A 20,287-nucleotide genomic window follows, 5' to 3' on the forward strand; every position below is an offset into this window, starting at 1 on the left:
GCTTAATAGCATGAGCCTCTGCCCACAAAAAGAATATCAATGTTTAAAAAGAAAAGGGTAAATAAACAAATGTTAAAATCTCAGACTTCCAAATTCTGAAGCTCCTGAAGAAATTGCACATGAAAGAAATAATGGCCCATAATAAGGAAGTTACCAATATGATAGCTAATTTCATAATCAAATACCATAAAGGACAAATTAAAACCATAATTACTTAATACAGTATGTCAAAAATAAGTAATGCAATGACTATTATACAGCACTGGTCTAACACATCAGAACAAGTAGAACAAGATTTTCCTTTTAATAGAAAGAAAATAATTAATTTCTCATGTTTATTGAATCTACTCATCATTCTTCTAGGTGTGTCCAAAATTTCCTAGCTATTGAGAAATACTAACTCCAGTTTCCAAGCTAAAAGGTAAAGCTAGTTTATTAATGACTCAAGACTCGCTCTCCTTTTTCTTTAACATGTGATGAATTTCAAAGCATCAGCATTCACAAACGACCAAAATAATAAGTTTACTATGCTTAAGGCAAATGCAAGAACTAAAGAGTAAGAATATTTCTATATGACAAATCAGTGTATTGAGTTTCAGCTGAAACCGATCAATTTGCTAAAACTGATAGGTTTCAGCTGGAGGCCATCTTATTGTACTCTTTTTATTTCGGCTGTCAGGTTGCCATGACCTCTTTTGGTCAAACCTAGTGTAAAACTGTAAATGAATTGCGATGAGATGAGCACAATACATTTTATCTAAGTGGTCCCTACACAAGTAAAGGGCATGTGCACACCTGCTTTGATAAAGAAGAAAGAAAAGGAAAATTTGCAGAGAACCAGAAGTCTTACGAGTTGATGTGCATGCTACAAAGTGTTCATAGTGATAAATTGGTACACTTAGAACATGTGAATGCAATTTCATTAGAGCATCTTAATGACAAAAGTTTACAAACTAGCAAAGCACAAACTGTACAATGAGTTAAAAGCATGGCAGCCATCAAATACCTTCTCAGTTCCTTTAACGATAAAGTAACCGCCAGGATCAAGAGGACACTCACCTAGGATCAAGTACAATTTTATTAGTATATCCTCGTGAGACAGGGAAAGGGTAATTTATAAAGAAAAACATGTGGTAAACCACAGTAGGTGACAAACCAAGCTTTGCAAGTTCAGCTTCATCCTTTCCACTAAGAACACAACGGCAACTTCGGAGCATAATCGGCAATCTTCCAATTACAAGACCTCTCTAAACATTAAACATATAAGCAGTTTCCAGAGAAACTATATAAAGCAAGTAAATGTTATAGGATGAGAGATACCTTGATCTCGGGTTTCTTATTTGCTTGATTTCCTTTAGTATATTCAATATCAACCTTTATGGGAGCAGCATAACTGCAAGACATAACATTGCATAATTAACAGCATAAAAAACACTAGCAGAAAAGATAACATAGCAACTAAATTGTTGCAATAAGATGTGGTAAACAATAACCACAAGCCAACATCAAAGACAAACATGTTATAGTTCTCCAAAGTACAAAATTTACATAGTGATATAAAAATTCAATTCCATGAAGCATGACATCACGAATCAAGGTCCGCAATCTTAGTACCGAGTACCGTATCGGTACCTTGGCGATACGGTACCGTACACCTATCTACCAAAATAGCTCTGTAACCATTTTTCTCAATTTTCATCTCAATACGCTTCGGTACGGACCAGTACGCACCTCGATACTCCTCAATATAGGGCGGTACGCCTCGGTACAAGCAGTACGAGGCTTGTATCGACTTGAAGATATGTTTCGTACCGATTTCTACCGGTATGGTACGATACGCCCCGTACCAGCCGATACAAGGCAGTACAACAGACCGTACAGCAGACCATGTCACACATAGAAAATTAAAACTTATCTGAGACCTTTAATAGAATCAAGCATGAAAAGTTTGAAAAGTCCACTTAACTGGAATTTACATGATGCATAAAGTGCTAAATTATAATAGCCTCCAAAAAAGCCTAAACTTAAGAATATCATTTAAGAGATGCTTTTGTTTAGACATCCCAAGCACAATCACATAAAAGAGTATTACTCTGATAACCAATGTAGAAATTCTTTATCAAGATCTATACAGTCATTGAGGCCTTTACACAAACTTTGCCGCAATTTGCATGTTTCCGTAAAAATGTTTAGCCATGGACAAAAGGCAATCTTTATATTACCTTTAGATTAACATTCTTTAGCAAGACAAAGTGTTGTCGAATGGGTATTTGGAGAAATTACATCCCTTCTTGGGGTGGAAGTAGACCTATTCATAGACCAAGTTGGTTGGGCTCAAGCCAGGCCCAAAGGTCAACACAATTTACTTAGACCCGAGCCCGGCATAGCCCGGCCGGCCCGACCTGGCCCAACCTACCTTCCAGGCCCAAGCCTAGTCCTTACTCGAGCTTCAGGCTTCAAGTCGAGCCTCAAGCTTCCTAGCCATTTTTCTAATTTTTTAAAATGCTAAATATGAATAACTAAATATTGCTGACAACTTACAACATATCTATTATCCCAGTAAGTTTACATATCAACAACATTTGTCAATTAAGTCTACAAATACATCAAATATAAACAAACAATACGAGAAAAATTTTGGATCAGGCAAGGCTCAGCTAGGCTTAAATCACCAAGCTGGAGATCAACTCGTTTATTAAACGGCCTATTTCCAAGCCATCCTAGATGTCGAGCCTCAATCTTTGGCCCAAGCCCGCCCAAAAGGCTTCAGGCTTGAGAGGGCCAAGCAGGCTGCCTAACCCATGAACAAGTCTAGATGGAAGGAGTCGCAATGGAATAGTAAAGTTCAAATTGTGAAATCCAACTTTCTCAAGGTTATAATCAATATGAGAGCAATTGATTGTCACATAGGTTAGAGTAGATCACCATTGATCCAAGGCTTAGGGGTTGGAATGGATCTCGAGTCTTATCATACATTTCCCTACCTTAAGAATCATGATCAGATATAGGCCAAAACAAGAGTAATATTCATGATCAATAGCACACATAACCATCATGTTATTGATAAAAAGGTAATTAATTGCTTAATTTCCAATGAAGTCGCCAAATACAAGAAAATTCTTACTTGAAAGACTCAAGACAATTATCTCGGACTTCAAACTTCCTCACATACCTCACTCGAAGCTTACTACTCAAGGGAGTGACTTGAGCCCCAAAATTCTCTCTCCTTGCCAAAGAACACCCAATTTCAATGGGTCAAAATTTGTATTTATAAGTGCACCCTTTTAATTCCAAAAACTAGCATACTGATGATCTTGGATGACCTTCTACTACTAAAAACATAATAACAATCTATATTCAGAAAATCTTAGTTGCATTAGACTTAAGAAAATATAATCATTGCTCCCCACCATGTCAGGCCACAACTTATGATATATTCAATCTAATTTCATCATTTACAAAGCAAAGTTGCATTCACAATGTTCGAGTCTCACCTGACCTACCAAAATGATTTGACTTGCAAATTTGTCCACAATTAAATATTTAAATAGGTGCAATATGTTGGCATCAAAAGCCTCTACATGAAAAAGGGGAAGGGAGGCAAAGAAGGGGGAGGGGAAGGAGAGGAATCTTTATTAAATTGGAAACTCAGCCAAAGACACTTAACCACAATTATTAAGCCTTGCACCAACCACCTAGGACATGTCCAACCAAAATCCCCAAAAACAAGATAAGAAATAAAAAGTTTGGATAAAAAGCTTTCACACCAATATCTCCTATCCCTTTATAGTTGTTCACTTACCAAAGAAGCCAACTTTTTCTCAAATATCACCATTACTAGATCCAAACTTGAGTTATTGTTTGAATTCTGACAATAAGAAATGTACTCCAAAGTACCACATTGATAACTTTTTGCATTTACAACCCAATGAAACGAGCTTAAAGCACATTTGTGTCCACTAGTTATCCAAACATCCAAGATTGAATGCTTTTCTCAATGATTTTTAGTTCAATAAATATCCCCAATATAAAACCATCTTTAAATAAAAGAATTGGTTCAAATATGAAGGTTCCATCTTGATATGAGCGTACAGTTGACATTCTTCTCCATGGATTTAAAAATCACCAAAATGGGACAATACCATCGGTCCTACACTATTCCAATCATGGCTCATCGAACCAGCCCGAACCGCTCGATACTACACTATTCCGATCATGGCTCGTCAAGCCAGCCCGAACTGCCCAGTTCGAGCCATATCTAGCCGAACCGCCATGGAACCCGGTCAGTTCAGCCGTGAAAGACCGGTTCAGAGTAGAAGGAGGAGGAGGAGGAGGAGAAGCAAAAGACAAAGGAGGAGGAGGAGGAGGAGAAGCAAAAGACAAAGGAGGAGGAGGGGGAGGAGGAGGAGGAGAAGTAGAAAGGAGAAGAAGAAGAAGAAGAAGAAGTAGAAAGAAGGAGAAGAAGTAGGAAGAAGGAGAAGAAGTAGGAAGAAGGAGAGGAAGAAGTATGAAGAAGGAGAAGAAAAAGAAGTAGGAAGGAGGAGGAGGAGAAATTAGCAATAATTCAAACCTTAAAAATTGAAAAAAAAATGGCATGCCAGTTCGAAACCAGCACGCCATTGTGTACCGTATGTCGATACGGTACCAAATCAGTAAGTACCAAACTGGCCACCAACCGATACAAGTCCCAATAAAAGAAGAGGAAGAAGGAAAAGGAAAAGGAAAAGGAGGAGGAGGAGGAGGAGAGGGAGCAGGAGGATAGAAACATTAAAGAACAACAAAAAAATATCAAATCATACTTAAAATCATTGAAAAAATTAAAAAAATGATTACCATTAATTCAAACTTAAAAAATTGAATAAACAAATTGGCATGCCAGTTTGGAACCGATACACCATTGCGTACCATGTGTCTGTACCAATACCATACCAAATCGGTTGTCGACCAATACGGATCCCGATACCAGTTCAGCGGACCTTGATCCCGACACAAAATTGGCACCGATGTAGGTGTTGGGATACCAAAATGTACATACCAGTTCACGTCAGCCCTAGCAGTCCATGTTGGTGTGAACCCTATTGACCATATACTGGTCAGTATCAATGGTGTTTCATTGTTTTTGATGCTGCAAATTCCAATACATACCATCAATACTACAAGATTCAGTATCGATTTTTACAACCTTGCTCTTTGCACTTTGTGTTTAAGATGCACGTATCCAACCATTATAATCCTCATCCCTTTAACATTTTTAGGATTTCTCCAACAAAACGATACAAGAAAGACAATATTGGGTTCCCTTGTCTTAAAACTATGTACCTTAAAATAGTATAACAAACCATCATTCACTATCACATATAATTAATTAATATGATACAAAATGCTGATACACCTGTGCCACTAGAGAAGAATCTTGAACCACACTTGCTCCTCATTAATATACATATCCAACTAAACCTATTGCGTATTTTTTGTTCTAGGCTGCATAAGACAAAATTTTATTTCTCGAATTTAAAGTAACATGAAACCATGAGAAAGTCAAAAGTTGACCTGTTTATCCCACCTTTCAGAGGTCAGCCAACTACAAATGCCATTTTGATAGATTTTATGGTTTGAATTGCTCTAGACTAGCAATACCCCTATCAATGGAGATAGAGAGAAAATCATTTGCAAACTCCCTATAGTTTATCCTTATATCCAACCCTAAACATATTCCCTGCTCACTTCAAGCAACCCCAAAAATTTTGTATGGTAAAAAGTAAGTAATCTTTTGTCTCCAGTGCTAGGCAATGTCCCAACCTTACAGAATTTATTCAACCTCTTATGTAGGAACACAATGGGCCTGTAGAAACACGATGGGACCCTAGTATCCACCTAAGAGAATCAATTGCTTTATAGGTTACCAATCTTGAGTCGATTCCCAACATCCACCAAGAAACGTTATTAAATATCTCATTACCACCTTAATAGCACCACCTTACTTGACCTTTGCTCAATTAAATCCTACCAGCAAATCCATTCCAGTTGCCCAATTTTCTGCACCACTGTGTACTTCTTTCCTCCTCCAGCATCAGCCATTTTACTTGTTTTATCCAATTATATACTACTTTTTCCATATTTTAAATTTAGATTTAGTTATTTTCATCTGATGCTGACTTGTTGAAGACAGGCCAGCTATTTCAAATCATTCTTCTACCTGGTCAATAATGTGTTGAAATAAGTTCATTTAACTCCTATCATTTCCATTTGTAATGACTCAAGCTGTAAAATTATTTGGTTTGTGGATGCCTAGGAGTATGTTCTCCAACAGAGGCCCTGACTCTCTTTACAGTTTCTCAGCAAGAATCTTGAGTAGAGTTTGTCGTCAAATTCAAGCCATCCATAATATCCTAGGGAACTCGACAAAGAATTATGAACAAAGCTGCAAGGCAAAGAAAGGAAGGCAACATACGTTCGGTCAGAGAGACGGCACAGGTGAGGCGTGAGCTTCTCAACAGAAAAATCCATATCGACTGAAGGCTCTTCGACATATATGTTGGTGTACCTGAACCAATCAAACCCAAAAAAGATCAAAAATAAAAGGACAGCAAGATTAAACTCCTCCATCATTGGAGAAAAATACAGAGCGGAAAAGACGTATAGGGGGCGAAATGGGGTTGCCTGAGACAGAGGTCGGGGTCGTAGCGGCACACAAGGCGGTCATTGGCCTTCATGATCTTTTTGATGTCATGATTGATGAAATAATTAAAGGAATCGATGTGCTGCTTCACCAGCCCCCTAACCTGTATCCAATTCCAAAACAAGAACCCATCAAACAATCCCTCGCAGTCTACCAACAAAAATGATAAAGAAAGGAGGGAAAATGGGGAGAGAATTGGGGAAGGGCCGCGCCTTTAGGAAGGCGGGGAGCAACTGGAACTTGTCCACGGCCGACTTCACCGGCGCCGCTAGGGTTTTGAGGCTGGCCGAAGGGCTGCCACAAGAGAAACAGGAGGCATTAGATCAAACATACAGAGGGCGAAGAAGAACTGATTGCTCTCCTCGTTCGAGGAAAAATCAAGGGAAATAGAAGGATACTCGTCTTCGGCTCCCATCTCCGCGATCCCTTCGACCTCCTCGTCTCTCTCGCGTTCTTGCTCGCTCGTTCTCGCTCTCGCTCTCTCTTGGTAGCGAGCTATGGCGAATTTGAGGGAGGGATCGGGGAAGGTGAGGTTAGATCTGCCGTCCAGTTGGAGGACAGCGAACGATGGACGGCAGGAAAAAATCTCTCATAAGTTTTTGGCGAAGGAACGTTCTTGGTACAATGGCGAAGGAACGTTTTAGCGGCTCGTAAACCCTACTAAAACCTGCGTCGCCTCTTTTTTTTTTTTTTTTTTTTTTTTTTTTTTTTTTTTGCTAAAGAAAAGGGGTAGGGGGGAGGAAGGGACAAGCCCATCCCCGCGTAGCAGCCCCCACTGGGCCCCCGCCCCGCCAGGAGAATGTTCGATGCGGGCAGAAATGGCCGTGTGTTGGGCACCCCGACCGGTTTTACTCATACCCTCCCCACCCGTAGGCCCGGCTCAGCTACTCCTCTGAGCTCTGGCTCAAGTCCCACGTATGAGTACGTCACACTCGGCACCACCTCGGCTACTAGCGGTTCAAGAGCGGTCCTACACCACAAGTCCAAGTAGTGGCCAAAGTAATGAGCTTCGGTCCACAATTTAATCGTCGCCGCAGCAATTCGAACTTGGGACCTTATGGTTAGAATTGCTGCCCAGTACCACTAGGCTACCACCTTGGTGGCAAACCTGCGTCGCCTTCAAGCGCTTAGGACAATAGAGCCGGTGTCCGAGCGGATTGTTTGAGGGTCGGGTTTCGAATTTTTGCAGATCCACTAAAGACCCGACCCGGGATGATGCTGCACCAATTAGTTATAAGTATTGTCGGATTCGGGTCCAAGTCATGGACCTGAATTGGTTTGGATTTTGGATTCAATTGCAAGGATTTGCATTTTTCGCAGCACTTGGAAGTGAAGGAAACATTGCAAACCTGTTTCCAATCGGAAAAAATAAGAAACATTGCAAACCTGTTCATAATTTTGTTGTACTGCATGGAAACAAACTAGAATCATTAGAAATTTCAGTTGGACCTTTTGAAGCAATGATCAGGCAACATGATAATAATCTCATAAATCCTAGGTACATGATAAGTTTTATTAGGCCTGGATTATGTAACATCAAGAAAGACCTACCAATTTTTTCCATGCCAAAAAAAAAAAAAAAAAAACTTATCCCAGCTGAAAAATGATTCTTTTTTTATTCTTTGAAAAGAAAATGATGGGATGGCTTTCCATTGCAAAATCAAGTAAAATGAACAAAAAGAGGCCTACCACAATAGTTGGAGAACGAAACAATCACAGTTAGGAGTTGTAATTCCTAACCAGTAGTTTCCCTCCTTGCGTCCAGGTTGTAGGTATTTATGTTCCATGCTTGACAAGCATTTGCATTTAACAAAATAGTTCACCGTGCTTAGATTTTGTGGGGAATTGATGTTTTGTGAGTTCAGAATATATTCAATCTAGGACTTCACGTTTGGATGGCTCAAGCATTAAAAATAGTATTTATTTTTTCTTGATCAGTGGCGATTGACTCCCCACTCTTTAACAAATCACATGACCTAGAAATAATTTTTCAATTAATGGGTTCAGTTGGGTCTCTTCTCTTAAACAAATAACATGCATTATATGGAAAATGATTTATATAAGTAGTCAGAAATAATGAGGTGGATGCTTGTGAATGAGAACACTCAATTAAAAGATCGGAGACCATAATCTTGAGAAGTCGTCTGACAACTGAGAAGTAGAGAAGGAAAACCAGAAAAAGAACTAAATATTATCTTGGATGGGGGTTTAAAGTCATCAGTGCTTCTTATGATGTTCATTGCATATCCCGAAGATAGGCTTGTGGGATTGTCGATGAAAGAAGAAAAAAACACATCATTCCAAAGTAAAAGTCCTCAAAGTATCATCACAAGTGGATGATGTCTTCTACAATGGTGACATAGCCTCCAGTCCTTCAAACTTGGAGAATATATGTCCTAGAATATTTTCAACAAATCCGGTGAAATCATGAGACTATTCACGTAAGGAACTATATCAGTGTATGTTGGAGAGAATTTTAGTATCAAATAATTGAGCTCGCTGCCACCCAGGAAAGCCATACATAGCTAGAATAACTGATTGTAGAGCAAAGATATTGCAAGGTATACTGAGTCAGCAAATTTTGCATCATGATCAGACATTCTATACTGAAATCCACATCAACAGCAGCCAAAACATCGAAGACCACTCACTAACATTTAAGAGCACCAGGACATATATTACAGAACACCACTAAAGTCCCACATGATGATTTATTTCAAGTTTCATTTACAAAAGCTCAGGTTTATTCAACATGTAAAGATACGACAACATAAAGCAAAAGACACGGTAACATAAAGCAGAAGTAACCATGGACTATTCATATGCTGATATGAACACGACCAGAAATTTACGCTAGTAATAAAAACTTATTCACCAAAGTTCAGCTGAAATCTTGCTAAGACAAGTTCAGTTTGCACCTTGCTGGATCATGTCACCCTAGCAACCGATGCTCCAACTTGATCTAAGAGCTTGCACCATAAACACGGATCCTTTCATCAATCTTGACGTTGCAGCATGGGCAGCTCCCTTTACCCTTCTTCTCATGGTCCTCATTGCAGTTGACACAAACAACCTGATGAGCACAAGGCAGGAAAAGCACAGACACCTCATCCTTCAAGCAGATCACACACACTCTGTTGCGGTTCAGCTTTCGAGATGACCCTTGTGGTTTATTGAAACCAGTATGCATCTTTTCGTTGCCTTCTTTCAGTGCCTTCACTGCATCTGCATCTCCTGGGTTCAAAACATTAAAGGATGGATTGTTCGGCTGGGTTGATGCTGCAGCTGCTTGGAGACGGAAAAGTTCTTCTTCGAGCCTTTTAATGTCATCCCTGTGGCGCTGAAAATTTACATCAAGCTTCTGCCGCAGTGCCTCCAGTCTTCTCTTGGCATTAATCTCAGCAGCTTCTCTGGCTCTACGTGCCTCGTCAGCTTGTGCAGTGGCTTGTTCTCTAAGCTTTATTTCTCGTTTCCATTTTGCCTATAAGTCAAATAATTTGACAAGCAGAAATTTCAGCATCCCCAAAAGGTTGGCATTTTAAGTTAACATAACTGATCACCCTGTGGAAAAGGAGCAAATTCCATATACCTAGTCTTCATACCTAAGAAAATTCCGTAAGCCTAATCTTCATATCTAAAGATGCACTAATTGTTTAGGTTCTGGATCAGGCCAGAGATGGCCCTAGACAGAAACAGGAACAATTTTATGCTGGTCTCTTCTGAGACAGGGAAAAGGCCTCAGAGAACTCGAGAGGAAAGAATTGAACAGGCAATTCTGACAGATATCACCAAAGATTGGAAGGAATAACAAAATTTAGATCCCTGATATCAAATAACAGATGATTGAATAAGGTTTGCTAGTTACTAGTTTACTGCAACATAAGCCTCATATGGATGCTCTGACTTGGTAATAGCAGAATTCCCTTATGAATTATGATACTTTAAACTAGAATGAGTGCTACAATTGTTTTCATAAAAAGGTATATTTATTAGAAAGCATTTAGCACAGCACAAAGTCAATCCATAATGGGTCTGGTCCACTATAATGATGCAAGAACCCTATAAAATATAACCTTCTTGTAAATCATGCATGTTTGTACCAGCAGGTCAATAAAAATTAAGAGTAATTCCCTTTTTCCTATATAAAATCAACAATAGCGAGTTCAATTAATTCCTGCAACCCTCCGCAAGCACAAACACACGCCTCCACCCCGAAAAAACAAAAAAGGGAGTCAAAAAAGGGAAAGGGAAAATTGAAAGCAACATTATAAGTGGCATCAAGCAGTATCAAACCCATCCTTTTCTAGACATTCACAGAGATTGGTCCTATGGATAGAAATGAAGTACCTAAAATATGTTTGTATTAATGGTCAACAGAAGAAAATAGATAAACATGGAGAAGAATACACTAAGTATTGGACTTTCAACCTTCACCTAAAAGGAGAAGTCCTTCCTCTTCCACTCTTCAACTCGCTCTTAAGACCTTGAAACCTGAGACATAATGTTTCTTTTCAACTCTAGTCCCTTTTACTATATCTCAAAATACATTCTTCCATCTTCCTTTATATTAATAACGTAGCCAAATCAAATTGCAAGATTTACCAGACAATCACAATTTGAAACCTTGCAATGATGCCTCTACTGGAGTTTGCCCTTGAACTTCTATCTGAGACCATATCGAAAAGCATTCTTATGCAGAATGCTAAGACCCGCATGCCTGAGCTACAATTTTGTAAATCTACTTGTGCACAATTCCAAATAAAGAATAACTCTTAAAAGTTTGAAAAAGAACTGACCTGAGAGAGGTCTAAATAGACTGCTGGACATCACAAACAGCCATAAGCCTCCTACCATTACAAAGCATAACCTATCATTCTGCACAAAGCAGGTTCGCCCCGATACTAGGCCATCTATTATTCATCAGATTAAAAAAAAAACATTATTCATGCACCCTCACAAAGGAGGATAACTTATCACTTGAGTTGCGCAAAATGCTCCCAATCTTTTGTTTCAACAGAGAAATGAACTAGGGAATTGGTTAATATCACCTCCCACATACAAAAGTACAATTTGAAGTCTTCTAACGTCCTTGAAGTCCATCTGTGCAGCTCAACCTATGCCCCCTCCTAATCATGTAATTAGATCTGCATAAAATATAATAAACGCCCCAAGAACATCCCACAGATCTTTGCCTGTCGTATTTTCCCTTATTTCATGGGCATATTTGATCTGTCCTACAATTCTTGGCTGCATAAGAGTTCAGCCAGCTATCAAGTACTACAAACAAAAGGATAAACTGATACACTAATCAATGCAGAAAACAAAAGAATGGATTATAAACAAGAGCACTAACACCATTATGCAATGCGTAGTATATCTATGGAAGAAGCTGGAGTTATATAGAAACAGAAAAAGATTCCTCCAGAGTTTTAGTTTTGCTTACCTCAGTCTCTCTGGATGCTGACCTGACTTCAGCCAATTTCTGCTCGGTTTCTACAATCTTCCTCCTCTCCTCGGAAATCTCCTGCTGAATCTTTTCTTTCTGCTTCTCCCATGCCAGCACCTTCTTCAGGCATTTCTTCTCCCTCCTCGCCACTTCCAGGCAAGTCCTTGCAGACTCCGATGCACTCAGCTTTGATGCCTCCATCTCAGCCCGTATCTCGGCATTCTCAGTCTCCAGCCTCCTGACAGCAGCATTCGCACGATCCACTTGTCCACTCGCCTTCTTTAGCGCATTCTCCATCTCAGTCAGCCGCTTCATCGTCGCATCGTCCAGCGCCTGCTTCCCCTTCTTCACGCGCTGGTTCTCCTCCCTCTCCATTCTCAGTGTCCTCAGCTCAATCATGTCATTGCTCAGCTTCCGAGCGGCCTGCAGCGCCGTCTTCTGAGCCCAGTCCCTTCGATCCCTCACCTGAACCTCGAGCTCCCTAATCTGGCGAACAAGGTCCAAAATCATCTCTTTTTTGTGGTCCTCAGCCCCATCCAGCGACTTCCCTTCCTCCTCGAGGTTCATCGCCTCCAATGACTTCAGCACAGAGTCCACAAGATCCTCTTGGGCGTCATCCCCTGCCCCAACAACAGCGGCAGAGGCATCGCCCTGCGGTTGCTCCAAGGACGATGACCCCAAGCCCACCTCCGCCCTCGGCCGTGGCAGAGGCTTCTGACACGGAAGAAAGCCAGCACCCCGGGGCAACTCCGAGGCATTGGCATTCCGCCTCATGGCCGGCGGAAGATCAGTGCTCCCACCGCCGCCCGCCGCCGCATGGAAATTGCAGAGGGCGGCCGGCGGCAGAGCACAGTCGGCGCCATCAGCAGCGCCGCATCCGGCAGCGGAGTCGGGGGCTGGGGCGAGGGTGGGGGCGGGGTAGGGGGTGGCGGACGGGGGGAGGGCGGGGATGTCGATGGTACTAGCACGACCGACATGGAGGTCGCTCATCAGAAGGCACCACATGGCGTCGCCTCGGCTGAGATGGGGGCGGATTTGTTGAAGAAGGCACACCATTCCGGCGAGGGAGTACTCCTGGAGGTGGCGGAGGTCGGTGAATCCGCTCGCCGGGACGCCGCTGCCGGCGTCGCAGTCCCCGGCCGTCGCCGGCGAGCTGAGGTGCGCCATGGCATTTTGGAGGATGTTGGATAGAGCATCCATGGATCCATAGCAGTGGCCGCTGCAAAGCACCGCCCGGAGTGCCGTCTCCTCGTCGTAGCCCAGGGTGACGAGCCTGTTGAGCGCCTCCCGGTAGACAAAGTCGAGATTTTTGAGGAGGAGCTCCTCGAGCTGCTCCTCGGTGCAGTAGCCCCATCCGTTATCGTCGTAGGCGTCGCTGGGGTTAGGGTTCGGGTTAGGGGTGGGCTGGCCGGTGGCCGGATCGCCGTCAGCGGGGGCGGGGGAGGGGGAGGGGTAGGGGAAGCAGGAGGAGGAGGAGGCCGGCGGGGGTGCGGCGGCGGGGGGGTTGGAGGAGGAGGAAGGCTGGTGCTTGGCAGCGTGACGAGCCTTGCGACCGCTGCGGACAGATCGATCGCGAGCGTTGCCTCCCATCGGCTGCGGGCGTGAGGAGGGCGGCGGGGGCGGCGGAGAAGGGGGCAAGGGGGGAGGAGGGGGAGGGGCCGGGATGGAATTGGGGCGATCGAAGGAGGGCGGGGAGGGGGCGAGAGTAAAGAGGCAAGGGAGAGTGTGAGGAGGAGGAGGGGGAGGGGGCGGGCAGGCCGACTCGTGGGGGACGAGGAGGCGGAGGGCGTGCCGAGGGAGGCCTCGTGGAGACTCCCATACATGAAAGTGGAGCCCGGACCGGAAGGGCGGGGCCCACAGGTTCAACGGGTCGATTTGGCTGCGAGATGGATAGATGGAGGATGATGGAGTTGGCAGAGGAGGGAAGTCTGGGTTAGCTGGATTTGGGATGAACGGTGGAAGTCGGGCTCGATTGGCTTGGTTCATTGTTGGAGGAAATTGGTGATGAACTTGATTTATGAGTAACGAAAGTAGGGTATGGCAACTAAGGTGTGGTGGCGGTGGAGTGACAACAACGATGGATGATGGCAATCAGAATAGAAGGTTGTAATGGTGAATGATGGGAATGAAATAAAAAGATGATGGATATGAAAAATGGTGTCGTAGAGAAAGTGGCAGAAGAAGTTTTTTCTTTCTTTATATATACGATAATATAGTTACCAGAAGAGACGATGCAGATCTAAGGTGCAGCGAAGTTTTGATGCCAGATAGTGAGGTCAGATAGTGGTGGTGAGATGGCTTGAGTGTAGTTGTGTTTAAAAAAGGTGAGAAAAGAAAGATGGCTAGAGATGAAAGTTGGTGGCAGGAAAAGAGAGTGGTAGGAGAGGTGGTGTTTTGAAAAGAATGATGGAGCACGGGAGAAAGATAGTTTCAGAAAGAGAGGATGGGGTTAGGGTATGATGATGGCAGTAGTCGCAATGTTGGTGGGGTTTGGCAAAAAGATAGAAGGTTGTATGGTGAGAAACAGTGGTGAAATAAAAAGGTAATATATATGAAAGATGGTAGTAGAAAAGATGGTAGTAGAAAAGATGGCGGAAGGAGTTTTCTATGTAGCAATAGACTTACCGAAAAAGATGATGCAGATCTGAGGATGCAGAAGACTTTTGATGCCGAAATGGTAGTATCAGATGGTAACAACGAAGATGGGGGGCGTAGTAGTGTGTGAAGGTGGTAAAAGAAGAAAGATAGTTGGAGAAGCAAGTTGGAGATAGAAAATAGGGCTAGTGGGAGTGAATGATGTCTTGAGAAGGTTGGAGCATCGGAGAAAGATGGTTTAGGGAAGAGGGGTTGGGGTTAGGGTAGGGGAGTCTGGTATAAAAAGTAGGTGATGGTCCATAAACGTTGCCACGTTGGTGCTCATATTTGCCATCTCACATAAAATGTCTGACAGGTGGTTGAGATCTCACGAGATGCAAATTGATGCATGACGTGTGCAGCAAAAAATTGATGTGCCAGCTTGTTTGTCGTTTAATTAATTATTACAAATGAATAGTTAAAAAAATGGTAAAAGAACTTGGTTGCATTAATATTTGCATTGTTATATGGTTAAGGCAATTGAGACTTCATAAGATGAACGCTAGTGTACGACTGTTGTATAAAAAGAGTTCAGTTTTAGCTTATTTGTCGTTTTGTTAGTTACTATAGATGAGGCTAGTACAAAAAGATAGTTTGAGAATTTGTTCGTATTAATATTGGTATTTTCATATGGCATAGAATGCATGACAGCTAGTTGAGACTTCATATAATATACATTTATAGTGCATAACAGTTGTACACAAAAAAGTTGAGTTACCACCTTATTTGTCGTTTCAGTAGTTGCTATGGATGAAGCTAATACAAAAAGATGGTCAAAGAACTTTAGAATGTCTAACGCTAGTTGAGTCTTCACGAGATGCATACTATCCGTTGTGCAAAAAAGAGTTAAATCTAATCTTTTTATCATTTCTTTAGTTACTATTGATGATGCTAGTACTAAAAGGTAGGTTGAGAATTTGGTTGTGTTAATATTTCTTATGCTATTTTGCATAAGATATCTAATAGTTGGTTGAGACTTCACAAGATACACATACTATTGCATAATAGTTGGGCAAAAAAAAGGGTAGATTATCAACCCATTAGTTACTATTGATGACGCTATTACTAAAAGGTAGGTTGAGAATTTGGTTGTATTAATATTTGCTATGCAGTCTGGCACAAAATGTCTTACAACTGATTGAAAACTTTATAAGATACACGGTACGAGTGCATAACAGTTGTGCAAAAAAAAGGAGCTAAGTTATCAACCTATGTCTTTTTGTTTATCACTTTAGATGATGCTATTATAAAAAGATGGTCAGAGAACTTAGTCGTGAAAAAATTTGCACCACTAATTGATAAAGAAAGTCTAATATCAATTAAGATTTTACAAGAACCATGCTAGTATATAACAGTTGTGCAAAAAAGAGTTGAGTTGTTATCTTGTTTATCATTTCATGAGTTACTACTAAGAAAGCTAAAATAAAAAAAATGGAGAATTTGGTTATAATAATATTTATATTGCTACTTAGGAAAGAACATCACGCATCTAATTAAGATTTTTAGGAGATACATATTAGTACATAGCAATTGTGCAAAAAAGAAAAAGAGAAAAAAGAGTTAAGTTGTTAGCATGATTGTCATTTCATGTTACTATGGATGAGGATACTATAAAAGTATGGCCAAAGAACGTGGTTATGTTAAGATTTGTTTTGCCACTTAAAATAAAATGTTCGGTGGCCAATTTAGACTTCATCAGATGCACACTATGCATAACAATTGTGTTAAAATATAGGATAATACAAAAAAATGATATAAGAATTTAGTTGCACAGCTATTTGGCATAGAATATTTAGTATTTAGTTGAGATCTTCATGAGATGCACATTTGTAAGTAATAATGTACAAAAAAAAAAAGTTGATTTGCTAGCCTATTTATTGTTTTATTAGTTACAACATATAAGTTTAGGACAGAAAAAAGGAGAGTTATGGTCTAAGAATTTAGTTGTATTAGTATTTTCATCACCACATTGTGTTAAACATAATAGATAGTTGAGGCCTCACGAAATGAGCACTGATGCATAACTCTTTGTGCAAAAAGTTGATATATTAGTCTAATTTGCCATTTCATTAATTGCTATTTATGGATGATTCTAGCAGAAAAAGATAGCATGAGAACTTGGTAGTATCAAAACTAACATTGTTGCCTAGTATTTTACTTTTGATTAGAAGATAAAATTCATTAAATGCAACTGATACATAACACATTATGCGAAGTCAAATCGATTAATTAAACCTAATTATAATCACATCAATCACTAAAATATTATGTATGACCCACTAGTGAAAAAGATAGAAAGATCTTGTGAGAGAAGTGAAGTTTAAATGTTACCTAGATAGCATTATTGATGCTAGCCCTTATGAATTGTATTTGTTTTAGGGAAAGAAGTTTTGAGTAGCAATCCCTTAATTATATTATAGATTGTCAGTCCTTTTCTTCTAAATTTTAGCACACACATGTTAACAGCTAAAGCCAAAATATTCATAGTTGGCAACAAGTCAAAAAGGGATAGTTGAATTTAGGGTTTTTGCCTTAGTAGCATGTAATCCATTTTAATGTTAGATGTGAAATAATGATAAACTTAAAATGACGGTAGAAATAAAAAATAAGTGACAATATTAGAGGAGGGTAGTCCAAAAAGGTGGCTCTCATTAGAGAAGATTGAGCACATGACAGAGGATTATTAAGAGAAGAGAGGATGCGACTAAGGTGGCTAATATGGTACAAAAGATTGAATAATGACAATAATTAAATGACCAAAAAGATAAAAAGTTAAAATTGATCTCTCAACCTAATTAAAAGTATATTATTAAATAACATCCTAAAAATGATAGAAAACAACTTATAGTATATTTATTTCATACTTTTGAACTAAATACAATTAATCTTTTAAGTTTAAATAGTTTCTTGAATATATTAAATACGTAAAAAAAAGAGCTGTCAAAGGACAGGCACTCATAGATTTTCTTGGGGGAGTTGTCTTGCAGAAAGAGAGGGATACAACAATTGTTAAAAACACTATTTCATATATAGGTTTTGAAATTTAATAGGCCAATTCATCAAATAGATGTCCATAATGCCTTCTTACACAATATTATCATAGAAGAAGTATATATGAGCTCACAACTTTGTTCCTTGGTCCAAAAAGGCTGTATTATTTTTTTGGTTGTATAAAGCATGGTACATCCTTAAGCAAGATCCATGCACTTGAATTATGTATCTCCTACATATTTATTAGATCGGTTTTCATCATTCTCTTGCTAATTCTTATCTATATGTATCCCATAGCAACAATATTGCGATTATTATTCTCATTAAATAAAAGAGACTATTGTCATCGGAATAATGTAATTGCCATCCAAAAAGTTTTGTGCTTGATATCTCAACCATGTATTTGCTATAAAAGATTTGAACACTTAAGTTACTTTATGAGCTTAAAAAAGTTGATACAAAATTTTTGTGATGTCTCATGGCTAGCTCATTAGGAGATTCCAAGGTAAATCCCTCAACTCGAATTTCTTGAAGTGATTGTATATGTATATTTCTCCTTTCTAGTTTAGAACTATCTCTCTTTATTTTTTTAGGGCTTGGAGATGTACTTTTCTATCATTGGTAAGCTTTTTTTAATTGTTTCTGTTCATGAATGTAGGCTATAAACTAAACCTTGTTAATTTTTGTTTTCTTTATTTGCATGACTAGCCCTAGATTTAGCTTCTTTATATAATGCAAATTTATATTTTTATGTTTGATGGAGAAAGTATGTCGTTGATCCTTATTATGATATGGTTACTTATAATTTTGATGTCTATAGGGCCAAACTATCTAAATCATTTATTGAATAATTCCACGACATGGTTATCTATAAAGGCATTGAAGGTGTATTGTAATACCTTAACTTGATCAAGGCTGATTTCTATATTATTGTTATCAGATGCTTTAATTCAATTTTGCACCCACTTCGATTCGATCTTCAGAAAGAAGTTAAATGTATCTTGTATTTTTAAAGAGATATAGAGCTATTACTGCTCATTCTTTTGATAGCTTACATTAATATAGGTTATGTTGGTTCTTCTAATAATTTCTAATTTACTAGTCACTATTGTCTTTATTGTTCACAATCTCATTTCTTGATGTATAAATAAACAACCTCCATTTTCTTATTAAAGTATTGAAGATTAAGGTTAATTCTTGGCTCGTATGACAACTGATAGTTGTAATATAACATCTCATGTATCTAGGAAACCACATTCCCAAATGGTAGATATTATTGAAATAATGCCAGTAGATGTTATATTAGCCTTTATAATATATAAATATTGCATGTAATTGCAAGTTCTTTAAACAATTATTACATGACATAAATGATATACTAGCAAAGGAGGCATGCTGCGCTGAAAGGTTGTATATAATTATCTTCATTGTAGAAGGTTAAACAATGAAAATATATTATCTTGGTGAATGCAAGGGTGATTTTGAAGGAGCATTCTCTCGAAAAAGCTCGGTATGGAAACGCTTTTTGGAGGTTGTAACGATAACTTCTTCCGAAGGGTGAGATGAAGAAGGGCCAACACCGGAATTCTGATATAAACCAGCCTATTGTGATTCAATTTTTTATACTTTGTAGTACAACAAAGAGGAAAAAAAAATCTCGCATATCTGGAAGATGATCATATAAAATAGATTCATGATTTTTTAAAAAATACATAACATAAATTTTTTAACTATGTTAGAGGCATAAAAAATAGAGTGCAGATGGTTTCACCAAGAAGATAAGATTTTTATGCGGGTACATGGCTGCATATATTTTTTTATGCAACCAGTTTCATGGGCATTGGATTAAGTTTTATGCAACCATCTACAACAGTTCCTCTCCTTCATTGGCATTAAATCGGACTCTTTCCTCTTTAACTTGGATCCGACTCTTTCCTCTTCTTTTTTTTTTCCTTCCCAAACTCCTAGTTCCCCTCTCCAATCTACAGCATACCGGCAATATCCTTTGTCGATCCCCCCTCGACCAAAATCGGAAGTAAAATCTCGTTGTAGAAATCTATTTCCTTTTCTCTACCTCTCCTTGGCTTTCTCTCTTCGACCTAAACCGAAATGGCGAGATCCCATTCTAGACACCCTCTTGGACTTAATTTCAAACTTTTCTCTATTTGATAATACAATTATTTTTCTTCGAATACAAACTGCATACAATGAAAAGCAAATTCCTCCAAATGTGGTAGAGATTGACGACCACACACCACCAGTTCATATGGTGGAGAGAGAGTAAAAATCTGCCATTCGTATTATTGCGAACGACTAAAGTTGGTAAACCTTGCAGCCGTGTAACCATCCACGTCAATATGCGTACATTGCAGATAGCTTTGCCACAGAACATCCAATACTATGCAAAGTAGGCATGCAATGCAACCAAAATAGAGGACACGTGTTACGCCCACATTTCATTTCACGTATACATGGCAACTTAGAAGTGCTCTTTATGCCCTTTTTAATCTCGCTGACACTTGGCCCCCTTAAGCTTG

At 39.6% G+C, this 20,287-nt stretch overlaps 2 protein-coding genes across 6 annotated transcripts in view; both read right to left on the reverse strand.

Moving 5' to 3' along the window:
• LOC103706433 (DNA-directed RNA polymerase III subunit 2) overlaps positions 1-7,339 on the reverse strand; it is a 52,052-nt gene extending 44,713 nt beyond the window's left edge. For all 5 annotated transcript variants that reach the window (XR_005506678.1, XR_005506679.1, XR_005506680.1 and 2 more), the window contains exons 1-7: positions 7,078-7,339; positions 6,892-6,973; positions 6,661-6,782; positions 6,452-6,544; positions 1,321-1,393; positions 1,157-1,247; positions 1,007-1,059 (exon numbers count right to left, since the gene is read on the reverse strand). Coding sequence is in view for 2 of the 5 variants with exons in the window: in XM_039114895.1 (XP_038970823.1) it covers positions 1,007-1,059; positions 1,157-1,247; positions 1,321-1,393; positions 6,452-6,544; positions 6,661-6,782; positions 6,892-6,973; positions 7,078-7,094 (531 nt within the window). In the remaining 3 variants the exon portion in view is untranslated. The remainder of the gene's footprint in view (positions 1-1,006; positions 1,060-1,156; positions 1,248-1,320; positions 1,394-6,451; positions 6,545-6,660; positions 6,783-6,891; positions 6,974-7,077) is intronic.
• A 1,960-nt stretch (positions 7,340-9,299) lies between these two features.
• LOC103706383 (MND1-interacting protein 1-like) lies at positions 9,300-14,626 on the reverse strand. Its single transcript, XM_039114897.1, has 2 exons — positions 12,123-14,626; positions 9,300-10,160 (listed from the first exon to the last, which is right to left on the reverse strand). The coding sequence occupies exons 1-2, from the start codon at positions 14,109-14,111 to the stop codon at positions 9,642-9,644; spliced, it is 2,508 nt and encodes an 835-aa protein (XP_038970825.1). The 5' UTR covers positions 14,112-14,626; the 3' UTR covers positions 9,300-9,641.
• Positions 14,627-20,287: the final 5,661 nt, after the last annotated feature.

Source organism: Phoenix dactylifera, chromosome 17 (assembly GCF_009389715.1).
Source record: "Phoenix dactylifera cultivar Barhee BC4 chromosome 17, palm_55x_up_171113_PBpolish2nd_filt_p, whole genome shotgun sequence".
NCBI lineage: Eukaryota > Viridiplantae > Streptophyta > Magnoliopsida > Arecales > Arecaceae > Phoenix > Phoenix dactylifera.